The sequence below is a fragment of the Mizuhopecten yessoensis genome, unplaced genomic scaffold (genome assembly GCF_002113885.1).
Source record: "Mizuhopecten yessoensis strain PY_sf001 unplaced genomic scaffold, ASM211388v2 scaffold716355, whole genome shotgun sequence".
Classification (NCBI taxonomy): Eukaryota; Metazoa; Mollusca; class Bivalvia; order Pectinida; family Pectinidae; genus Mizuhopecten; species Mizuhopecten yessoensis.
Genome location: NW_018480075.1, coordinates 1,379,775 through 1,401,353, shown reverse-complemented (window position 1 = coordinate 1,401,353; position 21,579 = coordinate 1,379,775). Strand labels below are relative to the sequence as shown.

Sequence of the window (21,579 nt, the reverse complement as noted above, 5' to 3'; positions counted from 1 at the left end):
AACAGTATTTTTTTCATGTTTGCATTTGCCCAGAGACGTATACTACATACGTCTGTGATTTGCCTGATAATTCTGATACAGATTATTTCAGTATTTTTTTTATTAGTATCAATTCAAGACTGATTGTGAGATGGGCTAGGCCTATATGATTTTTTGTTGTTGAAACAGCATATCAATGTAGATCTCCAGGGGGAGGGGGAGCGTCTAAAAAACAAGTTAAGAACTCTCCTTTATTTGGAGGTGCACTAACAATCAAGTATCCCAGAATGCTCTAATTTGGAGACAACAAACTACGAAGATGATGTCATCTCCGTAAATCCTTTCCATGAGAGTAATTTATCTATTTATAGCCAAATTTTGTCATTATATAAAGCTTGAACAGATTATATATGACTGAACTGTTGTGCAAGTTTGAAAATAAGCCACATTCGCAGGTCTGAGTATATTTCATCGTTGCCTTGGGGGTCACTTCATTTCCGAAGATGACGTCACAGATGTAAATACGACCAGAAAGGCAGTCTGTCTATTTCGTTGCAAACCACCAAAATGGAATGAAAATTACGTTTATATTGATGGTTTGATATTACAAATTGTAACCATGGATCTAGATGATGAATTCGACGATTACCAGGAGATGTCGGAGGAGGAAGAAAGCGATGGCGATGATAATTTCGTGGATATGGGACTCGAAACGGAACCGTCGACCGCACAGGAAAAACATGAATCGGAAGAATTCCCATACGAAATATTTACAGCGGATCAAATAGTCCAGTTTATGGTTGATTGCATAAAAGAAGTAAATGCAGTTGTCCAGGTTGGTTTTTCATGGTATTTTTAGATTCCGTCGACAACTGATTGAAAGCTTACGGGCTCGCCCAATTTTTTTGTCGGAACAAAATCTCATCAATAATGTGTCTCCGTTTTGTCCTCTAAGTGTTTGCCAGTTGGAACGAAAAAAGTTGTATACACAAAGGTAATTGTTGTATTGCGTCTTATTTTTCTTGTCAGTTCAGGAATAAAGATTTTTAGGAAAATACAGTAATTCAAGACCAATATATTAAAGAAAAATAGGAATATGCATCATGTTCTAAATTTAGCTTTCCACTACTTAAGTTACTCGGCTGGCTAATCCTGTCTTAGGCTGCTGTTGTTGGTTTACCATAGTACTATTATTAATTGTCACTCAGAAGAAAAGACTGAGAACTTAATTGAGGTAATCATATTAATGACGTAGAATCGGATAGTTAAGAAGAATGTTTTCAGTTGTGTTTTAAATTTTTATTTAGGCTGAGCAAAAAACTTGTCTACTTTTTAACCTGTTGACCCCTTAATCTCCCTAGAGGGAGTCGCGAGTCCCCACTTAAAAGATATTCTGTAGGGGTCAAATTGCATGACAAAGTTTTGGTTTTCAAATTTGATAATTTTGACTGTATGATGTAAAAGATGTGCATTGATTACTTTGTCTTACAAGCGTCACCTGTAGGGAAATTCCCTTAAGCTTAGTGGTAGAGCATCGGGCTGGAGAGCCAAGGGTTGCGGGTTCGAGCCCCATCAACGGCAATATCTTTATCACTATTTCTCGTACTACTACTACTACTACTACTACCCAGATATCAATTACACCTGTGTACCTTGTTTTCCAAATCATGGACTGAGTTTTTTTCATCATCTTGATACACTTTTTACAATAGCATGCAAGTCTTAGGCAATGTGACTGTCAGGAAATTTTTTAGAACACAGTTTTGAGGAATTATATGCTGTTGAGAATGCCACTTGGCTACAAAATTGCTAAAGAGTGTCTCATTTTCGGACTAAAAAATTATGATGTTGTATTTTGACAAGTGTCTTTTTTGGCAATCATTTAAACTATGACATAAATGCACTCAACATAGTTTACACTACTGAAAAATGGTAGAGCAAATTTAACAATAGGGATGAACGAATGTTTATCTTTATTCTCTAATTGCAAAACCCGTTATAAATAGATCTGCTGTATTCCACTTCATTTTTATCTTAAACAGCGACTAATGCAGGGGCCCCTGTAGAGTCGGGGGTTTTCTCCAAATTCTGTGTCTCCTACAACAGAGGACATCGTAGATACCAAAATTGATCAGTTGCCCCATTGCAACACTTAAGATCTTTTAAGTTTCCTATCTTTCCTGTCCTCTTACTTTTCAATCTACTTTCTATTTCCAGTAGTGCCTCCTTAGGCACCCATCCTCATATGACCCTGCCTGTTGTGAGGATGTTAATCCCTAAACATATCAATTGCATGCATTCTTGAGTTGAGTTGAATATATAGTCTTGACAATGATCATGTACTTCCTCCTGTTAAGAGCCATTTTGAAAGTGAAATACTAGTCCCACTTTACCCAGTATTAAACCTATATGCAGGGGCTGTGGTGGCCGACCTATATGCAGGGGCTGTGGTGGCCGAGTGGTTAAGGCGTCTGACATTCTGCTACCACCAGCCCTCCACCACTGGGTCACAGGTTCGAGGCCTACATAGGGAAGTCGCCAAGTACTGGTCACAGCTCAGTAGTTTTTCTCTCCGAAAACTCTTGCTTTACACAACCTGGCACATCCTAAGTGATTATACAGACTATAGCTGTATAATAGGACATAAAACAAACAAATAAAACTACATGCAAGACTTGAGTTGTATACTAAAGATTTTTGATTTTTAGAAAAACAACGGAATTTAACATGGTGCAGGATATCGATCCCACATATATATATATATAGCTTTCAACAATACAATGAAAAAGAAATGAAGATTGCTGCATATATAAGTAGATAGTACTGTGGATTCTGCTTATTCTAATGTCCTATTAGACCAATAAAAATATTATAATAACTAGGAAACATGCAAGTAATTTTAGTTCGTTTAAAGTTATCAAAACCAGAAGTAAGTTCCCTTATATGGTTGTCAGATTGAGCTTGCAGTTTGATTTTAATGATGATCTCACTTGCAAGTCGAGTAGAACTGGTAGAAAAAAAATAACCACTTCAAGCACAGAATATTTTCGTTTATTCTTATATAAAAAAAAAGATTATTTAACTGAAAAATCATTATTTAACTGAAAAATCATATTGTACATACCAGTAACAGTGCTTGTAAATATTGCAGATAAATCATTTACCGATTTATAATTAGCATATTACCATGATCACTGGGCATTGATAATGATCCATAAATGTTTTAGATAATGCAGGTGTCTAGGGGATCAACAATGTAAGACAAAAACAAATTCTCAGATCTGTGTATATATGGATAGCTATCCAATAAGTCATAAACACTTTTAAAGATATTTTAGGGTTAGGACACAGTTTTTCCCTCGTTTTCAGTTGGAAAGGTTGCCAGTATAACACGTTTTAACTTTATCAGTAGGTTGTTGGACGTTGGATCTCCCACTTCCTGTATTTTCTGTGTTTTAACTTTATGTTAATGATATATTTTGCGTCTTGATTTTCAGATTCCATCAACTATAACCAGGATTCTGCTGAATCATTTCAAATGGGACAAAGAAAAATTGATGGAAAGGTGAAAAGTTTGACATATAATTAGTTCATTATTAGTTCATACAAGTCTTGGTAAAGAAAATATTTTCATTGAATTATATATATAGATACAATTTCCGACATTGTATCAATGGTCATGCTAGTATGTAAAATGATATATATAAGAACAAAAATGTGATTCAAAGACTCTTAGAATTCATCATTGGTACTGCTGCTGCTTCTTTTAATACAGAACTATCCTTTTTTGTATGTTCCCTTTGTCAAGATGAATTTCACTTTAAAAAATGTTATTCTGAACACACAGTTTTCAATACCTGTATGCCTCTGACTCGGGTTACACCTCAGATGTTAATGTCTACATCTTATGACATTCAACTGATGTTTTATTTCCTTAATGTACTATATATATATATTCAGTTAGAAATAAAAAAAATATATATTGGAAGTATATATGTTATGATCAAAATTTGGCTCAGTTCCTACGTTTTGACATGTTTCCAATTAAATAAAATTCTGTTTCTGGCAGAGGAAAATTTAATTTCCTAGTTTTCCACATATAAATGCTGAATAATTTAAATAGAATAATTTCAGAAAATGCTGCATTCTTTTGAAGAAAATAAAAAACATTGGCGTTTGTATGCCTCGACCCTTTAAAATGTTTTTACTAATTTAATAAAGAAGGTGGAAATTAAAAAGAAAAACAGGAAAAATCCATTCACATAGTTATGAGTAATGAGATTGTTTGGAAAAAGTCGTTTTCTCATGATCAGTTAAGGATATTTTGATGTCGGCTGGGCAGATTACTCTTGAAATTTAAATGTTTTTACTGAACAATAGCAGTTTGCTGATCATGAAATGTCACTAGGGACCGAGAACTGACAACTTTACCTAAGCTAGTCCAATAATGTTAAACCTCAAACAAACACTAAAATGAAAATATATGGACTCTCTCCCATATATTGAATGGAAAACCATGCCCAATTCAAATTTATATTACAATGTGTATGACTTGCAGGTATTATGATGGTGACCAAGAGAGACTGTTCTCCGAGGCCCATGTTGTCAGTCCTCACAGGAAAGACTCTTCAGGCAGGCCTGCTAAGGTAATATTTCAGACTGGAAATTGTATCATGTGTGGAATTTGGACCTGTGTATGAACAAGTATTTTTACATACCTATAATAGTGTTTCATACACTATTAAAAATATATAAAAAATCCAGAATAAGAATTAATTTTACATAGGCAATTTAATTATCAATTGAAAAAGGTAATGACAAATTATTTCTATCTTATTCAGTATCATTTATGGTGTTGAATTTGTATATAACTGCTATCAATCTTGTTGATATATGCCTTTGGGATGTATTAACTATCCTCTTGTTTACTTTTGACTAAGAAGATGACGAGGTCAGCATCAGCCGCAGCTAGCCAGGAAATTACCTGTGAGATCTGTTATTTTGGCAAAGTCGCTGTGGTAATTATCATCATGTATTTCTATAATGTGTAAAAAAAATCCATCGTAATGGCTGGTGCATGGCCTGTTATATTAGTCTATGATGTAAATCGGATATGGAATAGAGGTATGTAGATGGTCCTGGTAAAAGGTTATAATTGTACGTCTCTTCAGATAAAGGGGTAAAACTATTGTGGTTTGGAGGCTTGATTATATCGATATGTTGGTATTGACTTTTTTGGAATATAAACTCCATGCATTAAAGGTCCTTGACAAACTCTGGTTGTAGTGTGCATAAAGATATACCTCACTAATATAAGCCCGATATAGCCCACTGTCTTTCAAGATCAAAATTAATTATGCCCCCGCAGCTTAAATGAATCATGAATCATGTGCCTTTTCCATTGGCCTATGACATCTTCACTTGGTTAGACTTTGTATTTAGCCTGATACCAGTAATCAGCTCTCTCATCAAACAATTTACATGTAGACACTACACCATTATATCAAACGTAGGTGACCTACCTGTAGTTACACTCTATGGACTGTCTTTGGACTTTTAGCTCTCTTCTATCTAACCGGGAGAAGAGAAGTATGCTTAAGTTTCACAAAAAAAATCTAGAATTTTGAAGTAAATTTTATATATACATTCTAGTATATAACAAATCAGGTGTTCACACGTTGATAGTTTCTTTATGATATCTTTCCCCTAAATATGAAGCATATGTCTGACCTCAAAGGACTTGAACCCTACGAAAACTAGCGTCAACAATGGCAAAATGTGCCAAGTTAAAATAAAAATAACTTTTGAAAATTGCTTATCCTAATAATAAATTCAGGGCATTTCTAGCTGTTTTTCCACTGAACGCCAGTTATAAAAATCTGGGTATGAATCTCATGTCTTAGCTCTTTCTGCACGTGTACCATGTTTGCTAGAGCTAAGTTTGTATTAAGTAAACATAGACAGATTTAATATGGAGAGAATGATGGCGACTGAATTGTTATGATGTCCATTGCAGGAGATGACAGGGTTGGAGTGTGGCCACAGGTTTTGTGTACCATGCTGGACAGACTACCTCACATCAAAGATTATAGACGAAGGCCAAGGTCAAACTATTTCCTGTGCTGCGTATGGTTGTGATATTTATGTAGATGATGCCACTGTCATGTAAGTTATCCTCATGTTTCTGTATTCAGGTCGACTGGTATTCACATTGTTGATCAGAACCCATACCAATTGGAAGTAAAAGAATTACAAGGGACCACTATTCATAAAGTTCATATTTTGAAATCATTTAATTTAAGTGTTTGCAATTTCACATTGAAAAATGTATAGTGCTATATTTGTGTGATATTGACAAAAACAAAATTCTTTCAAATCGTTTTGAGAATATTCTCATCTACAACTATCAATATTTTTTAAATTATTTAAATACAGAATTGATTTCGCATAAGAAAACCCTCAGACAAAATAAACCATGATAATGAAATTTGTCTATAAAGACCATCTGCCTATATAGAACACCTCCCTGTCTCAAATGGTGTTTTCTGTACAAACAACCTGTCTCTCAACACTTTGCTCTTTCTCTTCTGGGCAGTCTTATAGACAGGTATGATTTCTTAAATTGAAGAGTAGTTTCAAACTTTACATCAGATATTTTGTGTATTTTTTTTAATGATAAATTTTAAAGGGAAAAACCCCTCTTTTTTTAAAAAATTATGAATGTCACATGTTGATTTCTCACATTCTCTGATAATTTTAGAATTATATCTGTTGTTTTTTTTTATTCCAGGAAACTAGTCAAGGATAGAAAAGTGAAATTGAAGTACCAACATCTTATAACAAACAGTTTTGTAGAAGTAAGTTTTATGTAATCAACAACAGTGTTGGCTAAACTCAATGACATTACAGTAAAACCTTTAATGTTTTAACTTCCTGTATCCTGATTTAGTTGTGATTGCATCAGTTAATCTAATATTGACAGACTGTTCTGTTAGTTCAAATAATGTAATCGGCTATTTACTTCTTCACATATTTCATTAGTAAGGCACAATTCACTACCATAAACAAAAATCATGGAAAATGTAAAAAAAAAGAAGTTCTTTATAGTGTACTCCCTTGTTTAAATGGGTTAATTGAGTGTTATCTGTTTGGCAGTGTAATAGACTACTACGATGGTGCCCTGCCCCAGATTGTGGCCATGCTGTGAAGGTGGGGTACTTCGACTGTAGACCAGTAACTTGTGCTTGTAGTCACACATTCTGGTAAGTAGAACACCATTTACTGCTATAGGAACACCTTGTGTGACCAAATCAGTTTGTTTCTGATAAGAAAAAAGTCTGTAAATATTGTTTCAGATATGAAAAATCTCCTAAAATGAATAAGATTGGTGTAAACTATGAAGGGAGTTTTCCCAATAATGACACTGTATATAGTCGATAGTTTGTAAAAACTTTTTTGAGCAAGTGAATGTTTGAATCAATAATTTGTTTGGTTGCTTGTTAGTCTCCAGTAAATACTGGATATCAAAATTATCACCAGTCACCAGTGTGTAGTCAGAACTTATTTTGCTGATCTAGTAACGTTAACAGAATATTGAACTTTCACTGATCTAGTAACGTCAACAGAATGTTGAACTTTCACTGATCTAGTAACGTTAACAGAATGTTGAACTTTCACTGATCTAGTAATGTTAACAGAATGTTGAACTTTCACTGATCTAGTAATGTCAACAGAATGTTGAACTTTCACTGATCTAGTAACGTTAACAGAATGTTGAACTTTCACTGATCTCGTAACGTTAACAGAATGTTGAACTTTCACTGATCTGGTAACGTTAACAGAATGTTGAACTTTCACTGATCTGGTAACGTTAACAGAATGTTGAACTTTCACTGATCTAGTAACGTTAACAGAATGTTGAACTTTCACTGATCTGGTAACGTTAACAGAATGTTGAACTTTCACTGATCTGGTAACGTTAACAGAATGTTGAACTTTCACTGATCTGGTAACGTTAACAGAATGTTGAACTTTCACTGATCTGGTAACGTTAACAGAATGTTGAACTTTCACTGATCTGGTAACGTTAACAGAATGTTGAACTTTCACTGATCTGGTAACGTTAACAGAATGTTGAACTTTCACTGATCTGGTAACGTTAACAGAATGTTGAACTTTCACTGATCTGGTAACGTTAACAGAATGTTGAACTTTCACTGATCTGGTAACGTTAACAGAATGTTGAACTTTCACTGATCTGGTAACGTTAACAGAATGTTGAACTTTCACTGATCTGGTAACGTTAACAGAATGTTGAACTTTCACTGATCTGGTAACGTTAACAGAATGTTGAACTTTCACTGATCTGGTAACGTTAACAGAATGTTGAACTTTCACTGATCTGGTAACGTTAACAGAATGTTGAACTTTCACTGATCTGGTAACGTTAACAGAATGTTGAACTTTCACTGATCTGGTAACGTTAACAGAATGTTGAACTTTCACTGATCTGGTAACGTTAACAGAATGTTGAACTTTCACTGATCTGGTAACGTTAACAGAATGTTGAACTTTCACTGATCTGGTAACGTTAACAGAATGTTGAACTTTCACTGATCTGGTAACGTTAACAGAATGTTGAACTTTCACTGATCTGGTAACGTTAACAGAATGTTGAACTTTCACTGATCTGGTAACGTTAACAGAATGTTGAACTTTCACTGATCTGGTAACGTTAACAGAATGTTGAACTTTCACTGATCTGGTAACGTTAACAGAATGTTGAACTTTCACTGATCTGGTAACGTTAACAGAATGTTGAACTTTCACTGATCTGGTAACGTTAACAGAATGTTGAACTTTCACTGATCTGGTAACGTTAACAGAATGTTGAACTTTCACTGATCTGGTAACGTTAACAGAATGTTGAACTTTCACTGATCTGGTAACGTTAACAGAATGTTGAACTTTCACTGATCTGGTAACGTTAACAGAATGTTGAACTTTCACTGATCTGGTAACGTTAACAGAATGTTGAACTTTCACTGATCTGGTAACGTTAACAGAATGTTGAACTTTCACTGATCTGGTAACGTTAACAGAATGTTGAACTTTCACTGATCTGGTAACGTTAACAGAATGTTGAACTTTCACTGATCTGGTAACGTCAACAGAATGTTGAACTTTCACTGATCTAGTAACGTTAACAGAATGTTGAACTTTCACTGATCTAGTAACTTCAACAGAATGTTGAACTTTCACTGGTCTAGTAATGTTAACAGAATATTGAACTTTCACTGATCTAGTAACGTTAACAGAATGTTGAACTTTCACTGATCTAGTATTGTTAACAGAATGTCGAACGTTCACTGATCTGGTAACGTTAACAGAATGTTTAACTTTCACTGATCTGGTAACTTCAACAGAACTATGTTGAACCGGTTTTATATATAGCGAAAAATCCCCTGGAACTGGTTAACTATGATATTACTGGCTTGGTTGCCTCTCTCTACTTGATGTTTTATTGAACATGGATGTAAGGAATTCTTGATTACACTGTTAGTTGATGCCATATGGCATGAGAGGTTCTGATACCCTGAGGTACCCATCGTTGATTGGTTTGTAATACATTCACCCTGGGTAAGTACGGTCTGTTGCTTATTTTCAGTTTTGCCTGTGGTGAGAACTGGCATGACCCGGTGAGATGTGTGTGGCTAAGGAAGTGGATAAAGAAATGTGATGACGATAGTGAAACATCAAATTGGATAGCAGCCAATACAAAGGTGACAGTCCTCAGCACCTACATTTCTGTGTTGTTTTCCTGATTTGAAACCCACCCCCACAAAGAAAAAAAATGAAAGAATCAATAGGGTGTTATAAATGCATCTGCAGTTTGATCATAAATAATGTTGAGTTGTTTATGAAATACAATAAAAAAAATGCACAGGTCCCTGTTGAAAGATAGTAGAAAATTAATGATGTTTAGTTTCAAGTTAAGATCATACAAGATTTCCAAAAATAAACACTATATATATGAGTTCCACATAGTTCAGTATGTTGGCTGTGATCAAACTTTTCTGGCCAAAATTTTTATCAAGAAAAGTTACAGTGTTTAAAAAGTGACTTTGTTTACTCCAGGAATGTCCCAAGTGTCATGTGACCATAGAGAAGGATGGCGGCTGTAACCACATGGTCTGTAAGAACCAGAACTGTCGGGCAGACTTCTGCTGGGTGTGTCTAGGTCCCTGGGAGCCTCATGGTTCCTCTTGGTAAGTCTGTCAACGCATTTATCACATGGTCTGTAAGAACCAGAACTGTCAGGCAGACTTCTTCTCGGTGTGTCAAGGTCCCTGGGAGCCTCATGGTTCCTCTTGGTAAGTCTGACGACGTATTTATCACATGGTCTGTAAGAACCAGAACTGTCGGGCATACTTCTGCTGGGTGTATCTAGGTCCCTGGGGGCCTCAAGGATCCTCTTGGTAAGTCTGTCAACATATTTATCACATGGTCTGTAAGAACCGGAACTGTCAGGCAGACTTCTTCTGGGTGTGTCTAGGTCCCTGGGGGCCTCATGGTTCCTCTTGGTAAGTCTGACGACGTATTTATCACATGGTCTGTAAGAACAGAAACTGTTGGGCATACTTCTGCTGGGTGTGTCTAGGTCCCTGGGAGCCTCATGGATCCTCTTGTTAAGTCTGACGACATATTTATCAAATGGTCTGTAAGAACCGGAACTGTTGGGCAGACTTCTGGGTGTAACTTCAAATTGTCAAGATCTGAAGGCTGCTACGCTCATTTACATAAATAAGTTTGTTTGGATGTTTGTGTTTTATGTCCTATTAATAGCTATGGTCATTAAATGACGTGCCGGAAATCCCAGAGAAAAACCACCTACCTGTGGCCAGTACCTGCTTGTCACATTGGGTTAATATAGTCAAAAATAAATGTGACTTAAATGAAATGTAATCCTTCTATTTCTACTACACAGGTATAACTGTAACAGATATGATGAAGACGAAGCAAAGAAAGCCAGAGACAATCAGGAGGTAGGACACACTATTAGAGACTTAATAGTTCACAAGTTGTCTCCCTTTCTGTGGTAGATATAGTTTACAAGTTGTCTCCCTTTCTGTGGTAGACCACAGATGGGAGGGACTGTTGATAAATAATGAAATCAGATTATTATGGCCTTCCAACAAGGCAAATTTCAGTTAACAGGAAATTATAATTCATTGGAATTTGCTGTAGATTCTGCTTTATATATATAGCCCATTTTTCAGAAAATTTTCTGCATTTAAATAGTAAAACATGTCATTAGAATGTGTTGTAATATCAACTCTCAAAAAAAGGTTATAATCATATCTGAAAAAGTTTTCATATTGTCATTAATAGTTCACTAAGTAAGGATATTTTATTGAAGTAACTGCCTTATGTGTTATGCACTCAAAGTATAAAAGAAGCAAAATTGATATGTCAGTGTTAAGGGTTATCAGAACTTGACATGTCAGTGTTAAGGGTTATCAGAACTTTGATATGATTTTGTTTCACATGAATTTGAATTTCACATGGTCGTAAAAAGCTTACACAATTTGTTATAATCTCTGACAGAAATCGCGAGGGCAGCTTCAGCGGTACCTGTTCTACTGCAATCGATACATGAACCACATGCAGAGTCTCAAGTTTGAGAACAAGGTAAGTCACTTGTGGATTGTAAGGTAATGGTAGAATATTGAGTAATAGTGGAGTCACATCGACGCTACATATATATTGGTTACTGGGAGAAGTGAACTGTTCCTCTTCCAAAATCACCCTAACCCAGATTTACTTTGGCTTCTCTTGGAGAACTCTGGATGAAACTAACTAAATGAATAATTTTATGAAACTGTTTTCAAAAGTAGATCCTTATGACACCAAGAATTTTTTCCTCAATTAAACTCACTGTATTTTGCATTTCAAACTTTGTCTGCTATCATCAATATGTTTTCCCCCCGAGCATAACGTTTGTATTAATTAAAATATTAATAGCACTTAACTTGTTACAGGGGCACATCTTTGGATGGCAGTGTGTTACTTGCTGAAAGTAGGTCAATGTGACCTCAATTTAACCTTGGACCTTTATAGAGTGTAAAGCTCGTATTCATACATGTTCATTCTGGAATATCTGAGTGATCACTATGAGTAGTACATCACTGTAACCCGATTTTACATTTAACCATATCATATTTGGAGTTTGTTGGCAGCCTATCTTACATCTTGGCCCATATTCATGAAATCAAGCATGGATTCTGTGATGAAACCAGCTTTCTTGTAACTTGCATAAATCTTATGATACTGTCAACAAGTCAAATCTAGATATTGGAAACAGTATTAACTCCAAGTCTGTTCAAACCACTCAAAATTCATCGACAAAATGTGAATATTAATTTAATTATCTTATCACGGAACAAGAAACTGGGCTTGAGCACAGAACCTGTTTGAGCATGAGAACGGTTTCATAAACTCGGACCCTGATCTAAAAATAGAAAACTTAGTACATGAAGACATTGGTGCAAAGCAGAGCTTTTCGCCAAAATTTAGAAATTGAATTGTGATCAAAACAAGGTATATATACATGTAGTACTGCACCCTTTTTACTGGTTGGGTACTACAGATTGTTCTTCAAATACATTTTATTGTTAGATCTGATTTCTGTAAGATCAATTCATACTGAAGATCAGTGCTGTTTACCTCCAGTTGTAAGAATCCAGTAAGTGACAATAAGAAATCCTGTTTCATTTGCAGCTGTACACATCCGTGAAGCTGAAGATGGAGGAGATGCAACAACACATGTCTTGGATTGAGGTTCAGTTCCTGAAGAAAGCCGTGGATGTGCTTTGTCAGTGTCGCCAGACACTTATGTTTACCTATGTCTTTGCCTTCTATCTAAAGAAGAACAACCAGTCCATTATATTTGAGGTGAGGTGACGTCCAAATTAGATGACAATATCTTGTAAGACATGTTGTCTAATTTTTGTCCTGTTTGTGATGGATGGCTTGGCAAGAACTAAGCCATGTACCCATAAGATGTCATTTTGTGATCTTGATTGTAATGACATGAAATTAAAATGTATTTCAGTTATGTTATAAGGAGTACCAAAGTTAAAACTTGAGTCTGTATTCATCTGTCAAATGTTGAATTTACCTCTTTTTTGTTAGCAAAGAGTAAAGGGAAACTATTTAGCATACAGTGTGCAATTCTAATGTTCTAACAAATTGATAATCCTCTGATGCTTTATAGTGTGTACATGATACTCAGCACTAGTGCTCAGTATTGCTGTATCATGATAAATTGAAACTACCTATAAGAAAGTAATCTATATTCACCACATGCATCTTCTAAAAGACTGCTCCAGTATTTTGAAAAGAGTTTCACAATCAGAGGTCTGTATCAATGATGTAGGTTGTAAAGTTATAACAGTCACAATCAGTGGTGTGTATCAATGATGTAGGTTGTAAAGGTATAACAGTCACACTCAGTGGTCTGTATCAATGATGTAAGTTGTAAAGGTATAAGTCACCACCAATAAATATTGCACCAGAAAATTTTGAGTTGCACAATATCGTCAATCTGGGAAATTAATCCATATTCACAATCATTACATGCCTAAGGTCTGTATGAAATGCCTACTATTGGACGGAGGTGTTGTATTATAACTGGTTTGTTTTCAGGATAACCAGAAGGATCTAGAAAATGCTACAGAACAGCTCTCCGAGTATTTAGAACGGGATATCACGTCGGACATGCTACATGACATCAAACAGAAAGTACAAGATAAATACAGGTAGACATTGTTTTATGTTTTACCACTCAACATAAGATATGGTTATGCCTCATCCATGTAACAGCATATCTGATTGGATTATATTAATCACATGACATGGAAATAAAACAGTGTGTCTCCCTCGAGTGCTCATGTTACCCAGGTCATATTTACCTTATTTAAAGCCTCTCTAGAAACATTAGCAAGAGACACCACACTGGAATTAAGAGTGACTAAAGCAGAAGACAACGATGATTGATAACATTCTATTTTTGTTTTATTAGGTATTTATTGCCCTTGCAATAGGGAAACAAGATTCTTTGTTTACCTGAGATTATTCATGTTAACCACAAACCTTGCCCCCGTGAAACATGACTGATCTGGAGAAAACAAAGAATTGTTTCCCCTCCTTTAAGGGCCAATGTAATGTAGCTACTTGTGACAGAATCAGATTAGTGGGTATTAATATTGTGTACACACGTTGGAACCTTTGGCCACAGTTGATATGTTGCCTTTCTTATGAAATATGAGGGAGTTTTAGAAAATTACTAGTATTTCTGTAGTTATGGGTGGGAATTATTCTGGACAAACCTTAGACTTCCAACTAGGGCTGCCATGACATGAACAGGTGTTAACTGACAACAAATTGCATTTAAAGATAGACAAAGCATTCTGTCCATCTAAATAGTATGTTTTGGAATGATGAATTAATAGACATTTTCTACCTTGGTCTTCAGATACTGTGAAAGCAGACGCAATGTGCTATTAGACCATGTACATGAAGGCTATGAGAAGGAACTGTGGGAGTATCACGATTTCTTCTAAATTCCAACCCAAAGTTTGATGTCATTCTGTGAACCACTGATACACACCGAGGGGGAGGGCTACTGGATCTTAACAAGTGAAACATGGACCCAAAGAGAACCCAATGTTTGTACAAACTCATATAATATTAAAAGATTTAATATATATGGAAAGCCTGTTGGATACGCACTTGGTCGGACCGTCAGTAATACTGTAATAATTCAATCCTTGGAACCCGTCAGTGATAACCTGTGTGTTTTGTATGCTCGCGCCATTGATAATTGATTTTATCATCTGAACGTGGATGCGTATGTGGAATATGTGTATATAACATTAAAATATATGCTTATGAATTATGAAAGTCTGGTTTAAATCTCTGTGGGGAGCAACGAGTGTTTAAATCTCTCTTGGGAGTAATGATGGATTCTAGAAATAATCAAGGATGAAACGTATTGTGATTTGCTAAGTCGGCAATGTCATAGGTAGAATTCAAACCAAACATTTAATTCTATCTTTGTTGCGTAAAGATGGAAAAAAAATTGAAGAAAAAACAAATTTTATTTAGTTGAGATGTATGAAAGGTAATTTGTTCTGATTTTTTTTTTTTGCGTGCTTAAATGCAAGGAAGATGTTTCCCTAAACAAGTACGGAAATATAGTATTTAAATATCCTTTTTATTTGTTCATGATAATCATTCATCATATGTTGCATCAAATCAAATTTTATTTTCAATAATAAATCCTGTTTTTATTTATCGTATGTATACAGACACCTTTGTTTGACACATCTTTGTGTGTAGAAAATATTTGTTTAAGTTCAATATGTTAGTGTAACTGTTAGTATTTATTCCTTTCTATACTGAAATAGCTTTTAAGATATTTTGAAGAATGCTTGGTCAATTTGATGGGGAAAATCACTTGGTATCACACATCTGTATCTGGAGATAATTGTAACACTGTCTTAGATCATTTTTTTTTCAAACTTTTAACTTATACCTAATACAGAATTAAGGTGAAGTTCAGCATATAAATTGCACTAATTAATTCGTATAAATGAATTTGTCTCAGTTTTCCCAAAATACTGATGTCCCTTTTCTATTACAAAATTTTACTATAAGCAACAGGTCTGAATAAAATTAAACTGCACATTTGGGTTTTCTATTAATTGATCATATTGAACTGGAAATGGAGCCTACCAGTCATGTTGAATAAATTGAAATTCAGCTTTTGAATTGACGGAATGTATATCAATAATTATCATGTACACACTTAATTTATTCTGATTTCGTGTTGAATGTAAGATTATCAGTCCTTTGGACAGACTTGTATTAACACATCAGACAGTTATAATTAATTCCGTATTTATATGTTGGTGCCATCGTATAAATGCACATCCACACATTAACGAGTTAACTCAAGAGAGAACCTAATTAGCACTGCACTTGTGGAGGTCAATGTATCAAATTTCACGAAATTCACAAAAACTGTCCCAGCTATTACCAGTCTGGTAACAGTATAAAGGAAGTTTTGAATTAAAAAACCAAATTGTATGCATGTATTTGCCTAGTGAAACTAATATTTTTTTGTGCTTTTAAATTAGTAACAAATTCTAATGCAAGGTGTTGCAGCGTTGTTGGCTTTTAAACGGAGTATGCTTCTAATATAGAGGGTAACGGGTCAAAGTTTGTGTTGTCGGCGTTCAGGCAGCATGCTTCTACTTTCCATGTTGTCGTGATGTTGGCTTTGAATAGAAATGTCCTCTAACCCTTGGTACAGTCACTTGTCAGCTTCCTCACCGAGTAGGTTTCATGCATCTCATCTTAAAATTACAATCCAGTCACATGTAAAACTCATTTGTGAATATAGATTAAATCTGATTTCCTAATTTTTATGCTTTTATCCTTTTGAATTTGAATGGTTTGCTCTCATCCTCAGAGGAACGTCCAATCAATTTATAGGGGAAGAAAGACATATATGTATTGTTTTCAGAAAGAAGATATTTTGAGGAGAACCTCCCATTGATGACCCAGACGGGCTGTGTGCATGTGTCCACTATTGAATAATTAAGACAAGAAAGCACTTCCTGCATGAGCCAGTGATGTTTAATTGCCATTAAACCTTCCAACATGCCTGAACCTATTCCATTGAAATTCATGTTCTCAAATCTTCCATAAATATAATGTTACAACAGGTACCTAGGATTCGACTCAATGTTCATTATGAAATTAATAAAGGGGTCCCAGAGAATATTTCACCAAAAATATTTTTTTAGCAATATCACCAGCAAGCTGCTAATATAACATTTATAATTTTATGTTATCTCTGATTGTGCTTGGCAAACAAACTCCTTGGAGTGTAAAAAGAAGATCATTGATGAATGTGTAGAAATTTAGCATGTGTTTAATATTGTGAGTGGGTTAGAGAGAGTGAATCTGTGTGAAAAAGCTATAAACCAAAGGGGTTTTAAAAGGTATGCCTACCACTTCATTCTGCTTGTATTATATTAGGAGACTTTGTTTTGAATGGGGTCTGTTCGTGCCTAATTCTGACACCAGTAAATTATATTACAGACAACATCAAAACTGCTCAAGATATTCTTAGTTATCAAACAGGAGATTTATGTTGTAATCCCTAATTTTAGTTCACCTGTGTTTGGCATTGAAATTTGGCTTCAGCTCTTTTAAACTATGTTGCTGTCAGTTTTTTAAAGTCGTCAAATAATTGATTTTCGTATTAAAACTTTTATTGATAGAAATATTCCTCTATTTCTGAACGATTTAGTATTGGCCTGGTTTTATGTAATTAGCTGGACTTTCTACAGTCTGTTGATATCGTTTCCTAAGGTAAATACACTGGCTGGTATACTGGGTCAGGGTTATATAAAGTTGAAAATGTCGCAATTAAATCCGTTATTTTTTTGTGTTTCTAAAATTAGTATTGGATCATTCTGAAATTAATAAAAGAAAAGATTGATTTATAAATATAAACAATTGCAAAAGTTCAAGACTTTGTTTTGAAATCTGTTGACTCCACTATATATGAAAAAAATGATTCATATCAAGAGATATTTGTCTTCACATTTTTTTTTCAGAATTAAAACTTTGCGTGAATTAACAATATTTATTTCATGATTCAACAGTGTTAAATTACGTGCTACTTACACATTTTCTGTACCCAAATATACCTAATATCAACCGCTCCGTTCCCCAATCTAAGCTGTAGTACACATAGCTACAAAAATGGTTTTCAAAACACGTGTTGTCACCTAAACCTGTTTATGTTTGTGGTGTAAAAATTTTGTTATGTAGAAACAAAGTATCTCTTGTTCATATATGTTTTAAAGATTGAAATAAGAAATTTATGCTATGATTTATTTGTTTGTTGTTCATTCTTTTTATTCGAATTTAAAACCTTTTTATTGTGCAACTTAAAATAGCATAAAACTTTGCATAGCTGTATTTCTGTCCATCATGATAGTTTGTTGGTAAAATGAGGAATTAAAGCCGTAATTGCACCCTGATGATGAACTAAATCTACACACTATTTCACTGTGAATGCCATTATAACTGCTTCAAATAGTTAATTATTCCTTTGACCCTGTATACTGGGATGATCAACACAATCTGTTATTTGTATATAAGGTTATCTCAAGTCTGAGGCTAGGATTTTGTAACTGATTTTCCTCAAGTTTTAAATAACCTACTCTGGCTCAGCAGCAAGTAATAATTTCAAGACGTATTAGTACTTGACCTTGTATAAGTACTTGACCTTGTATAAGTACATGACCTTGTATTAGTACTTGACCTTGTATTAGTACTTGACTTTGTATTAGTACTTGACTTTGTATTAGAACTTGACTTTGTATTAGTACTTGACCTTGTATAAGTACATGACCTTGTATTAGTACTTGACCTTGTATTAGTACTTGACTTTGTATTAGTACTTGACCTTGTTTTAGTACTTGTCTTCTTTAGTCCTTTTAATGTAATCTTAGGGACTTATTGTAAAAGGTATCGTAATGAAACTTTTAAGTGTACCTGCATCACCCTGAAAGGTGTGCCGTGTACTTTAATTAGGTTACAGTGACCTTCACATTAATAAGTCAAATTAGTACAAAATTCACTGGGAAATCTTGTCCACGTTGCAACTTTTAAAAAAAAATGTTGAAATGTGAAATGTATCTATCATCTAGAGAAGGTTTACAGTGTACTGTAATTAGGTCACTGTGACCCTTGCCTCTAGGTCAAATATATGTGGAGATGCTTTAATGAACAAAGTCAACTATTCCTGCATTCCTCTCAGGTATTTAGGTCACTTCTAGGTCAAAGATGAAAATATACAAATTGGATAATATGTTTTTTTTCGTAAATTTGTTTTATTCATGAAATATTTTATTTCACGATAGTTTATTAGTATCTTGGCCCAGTTGTTCAAAAGGTGGTTAGCCTAATCACAGTTTAATGACAATTTTTTTCAACCTTTAATCATTCCATCAATATGCAAGGTAAAATCTCACAATTTTGCATGTAAATTCACTGTTCTAAATAGTTGATATCTGAAAAGTTGTAACTAATTCAATGGTTGTGTTTTAAAGATACACAAAAAACAATATTTGCGCTAATCACTGATTAAGCTAATCACTTTTTGAACAACTAGGCCCAGGTGCGGAACCTCAAATTAGCCTTTTACTTAAACAATGTACTCTGTGCTAAAAGGAGAAGAAAAACATGTTCTACACTGTAGATTATATTTTAAATGTAATATGTATTGTGCATCGAACAATATCAAAACAAAACATTTAGCCACAAGAAGCATGCATTACTTGTGTTATTGTGTGGATAAATCCGAGAGGAGAGATCCACTGACAACCCTAATTGGAATTTATATCACTTGTGAGTATAGTGAGAAACAGTTCCACTGTGAATGTGCTCAAAACTGTTCTTAAGCACTTAAGTCCTTTTGTTTGTTTACCCCGACAAGAAATTGTAACCTTAAAGTCAAACTCTCCGACCAATTACACCTATATCGTGGCAATTTAGTCCCTTAGAGTTCTTTATAAACATGTTTCACTGTAAGAGAATCCTACACCTACAGTATTTATACCGTCTGGTCTAGACAATAAAGCTGTAGGTGTTACGTCGGGTGACATAGCTGTGTATGAAAGGCAGTATTTACCCAAAAAGTATTAATACCTAAATAGTAAAGTACACTGGTTGTGGCCATCTTTTCATAGCAATGTTACCATCAAATTCAAGAGATATTTGAGGTGATTTAACACAAACCGCTGGTCTTGATTAGATATATAAAATTATGCTTTTTGGCCCAGCAAAACAGTTTTTGAGAAAAATCTCTAAAACAATGGTCAATTTTTTCCAGATGATTGTTAGATGTATTGAGCGGTGGTTGTGGTCATGTCCCACTGAGTAGTTTAACAGGTTACAGGTGAATGTGTACGGGTCGACTTTTATAAAGACTTCAACTAGAGATACGACATGTTTAAGGGAGATAACTCATAAGAAAAATTTGTATAAGAATATTATTATTACATGTTAAAAGACGACTCTGAAGTACAATAATACACCAACTCCTGCAATAGTTTAGAGATAATTGAAATGTATATATCATACGAGTATTCACAGAAAGTTTGGATATGCATGATTTTCACTGTAAATGCCTGGAAGCATGGTAATTTATTGTAAGGCACACAACTAAAATGCTGTTGAATGTTCTCCACAAATGCATGACTGTTTCTCATCCCAGCTGATTGACATAACAGATCATAGATTGAAGTTTCTGTTATTATAATGCAAAATATATATAGTTATATATTTCTGGAAAAGAATTTCCATACCATTATATAACATAAATACAAAACTCACATTTGATATTTGCACACATAAGACAAAAAGACGCTTGACTGAAAATGTTGAAAAACTATATTGTACAATCTATGGAAGTCTGAGTTAAGAAAGAGCATTCTTGCAACACTGCATGTAATATAGAGAAATCAAAATGTGATCTGTGCTTGCAAATAGCTACTGTGTAAGCAAAATAAAGTTTTTATTGAAGATAATAGCTTCAAGGCATCAACAATTCACTTAGTATGCTTTATGTATTGTGTTGACACCAAATAAACAAACTATCAAAACTTGAAAGGAGCTGCCAAATTTCTCCAAGAGATAAAAGTTGATGGACATGTTCAGTGATTTCTGTTGAACAATACGGCGCCAAAATAGATGTGAAAAAGCTATTTTACACAATGTCATGTGCTTTGTATGGTCCATAAAAAGCTATTTTACACAATGTCATGTGCTTTGTATGGTCCATAAAAAGCTATTTTACACAATGTCATGTGCTTTGTATGGTCCATAAAAAGCTATTTTACACAATGTTGTGTGCTTTGTATGGTCCATAAAAAGCTATTTTACACAATGTCATGTGCTTTTGTATGGTCCATAAAAAGCTATTTTACACAATGTCATGTGCTTTGTATGGTCCATAAAAAGCTTTTCCTTCAAAATAGAACGTGGCTACGGATTAGGGTTGCAAGAGAATGTGTGTGTTATTGGACAACAAGGACTTTCTATAAATATGAGGGTTTTTTCTTTCAGGAGAAGTTTTTGTGTACAATCATGTACGTTGTGATAAAGTGTTATTTAATAAAGATAATTGAAATCATCACGCCCTTCTGTTTTCTAACTAGTGTGAAGATTATGTAAACTGTCCTATTTTCACCTGCTAAATTTTTGGCAGTTTATGTAAATTCAGTGTAGCATTTCAATCTGCTCTTGTATAATTAGCACTGCCTCAGGTTTTACAGTAAATGGTTTGGCTTGCCTTACATTATAAAGATTTTAGGGCCACAGGGTGGTTACAGTATAGAGGTCTAGAGTGTGGTCAGAAGGAAAATGTTCTGGATTTAATGAACACAGCCTTACTGATGTACACAGAGTAAGGGACAAATGATACGAAAAAAGATTTTCAATTCAGTGTTTTGT

At 34.5% G+C, this 21,579-nt stretch overlaps 1 protein-coding gene across 2 annotated transcripts; it reads left to right on the top strand.

The window, feature by feature from the left end:
* Positions 1 to 259: 259 nt before the first annotated feature.
* Positions 260 to 21,258, top strand: LOC110443651 (E3 ubiquitin-protein ligase arih1l-like). 2 transcript variants are annotated; one of them, XM_021488001.1, is made up of 14 exons: positions 260 to 814; positions 3,477 to 3,544; positions 4,538 to 4,625; positions 4,923 to 4,997; positions 5,996 to 6,144; positions 6,770 to 6,836; positions 7,135 to 7,241; positions 9,647 to 9,761; positions 10,117 to 10,247; positions 10,967 to 11,024; positions 11,587 to 11,670; positions 12,760 to 12,933; positions 13,687 to 13,799; positions 14,516 to 21,258. In XM_021488001.1, exons 1-14 carry the CDS (start codon positions 599 to 601, stop codon positions 14,601 to 14,603), a joined length of 1,533 nt encoding a protein of 510 aa, XP_021343676.1. In that variant the 5' UTR covers positions 260 to 598; the 3' UTR covers positions 14,604 to 21,258. The 2 variants fall into 2 exon arrangements, with proteins under 2 accessions (XP_021343676.1, XP_021343675.1); XM_021488000.1 differs by having other exon boundaries at positions 4,920 to 4,997.
* The last annotated feature ends 321 nt before the right edge of the window (positions 21,259 to 21,579 follow it).

What these genes read in the sequence shown, in the direction of transcription:
- LOC110443651 (XM_021488000.1), top strand. Translation starts at nt 599, where the DNA reads ATGGATCTAGATGATGAATTCGACGATTACCAGGAGATGTCGGAGGAG. An exon ending in TAACAAACAGTTTTGTAGAA is followed by an intron (nt 6,837 to 7,134) that starts GTAAGTTTTATG and finishes TCTGTTTGGCAG; the next exon opens with TGTAATAGACTACTACGATG. An exon ending in ACCAGTCCATTATATTTGAG is followed by an intron (nt 12,934 to 13,686) that starts GTGAGGTGACGT and finishes GTTTGTTTTCAG; the next exon opens with GATAACCAGAAGGATCTAGA.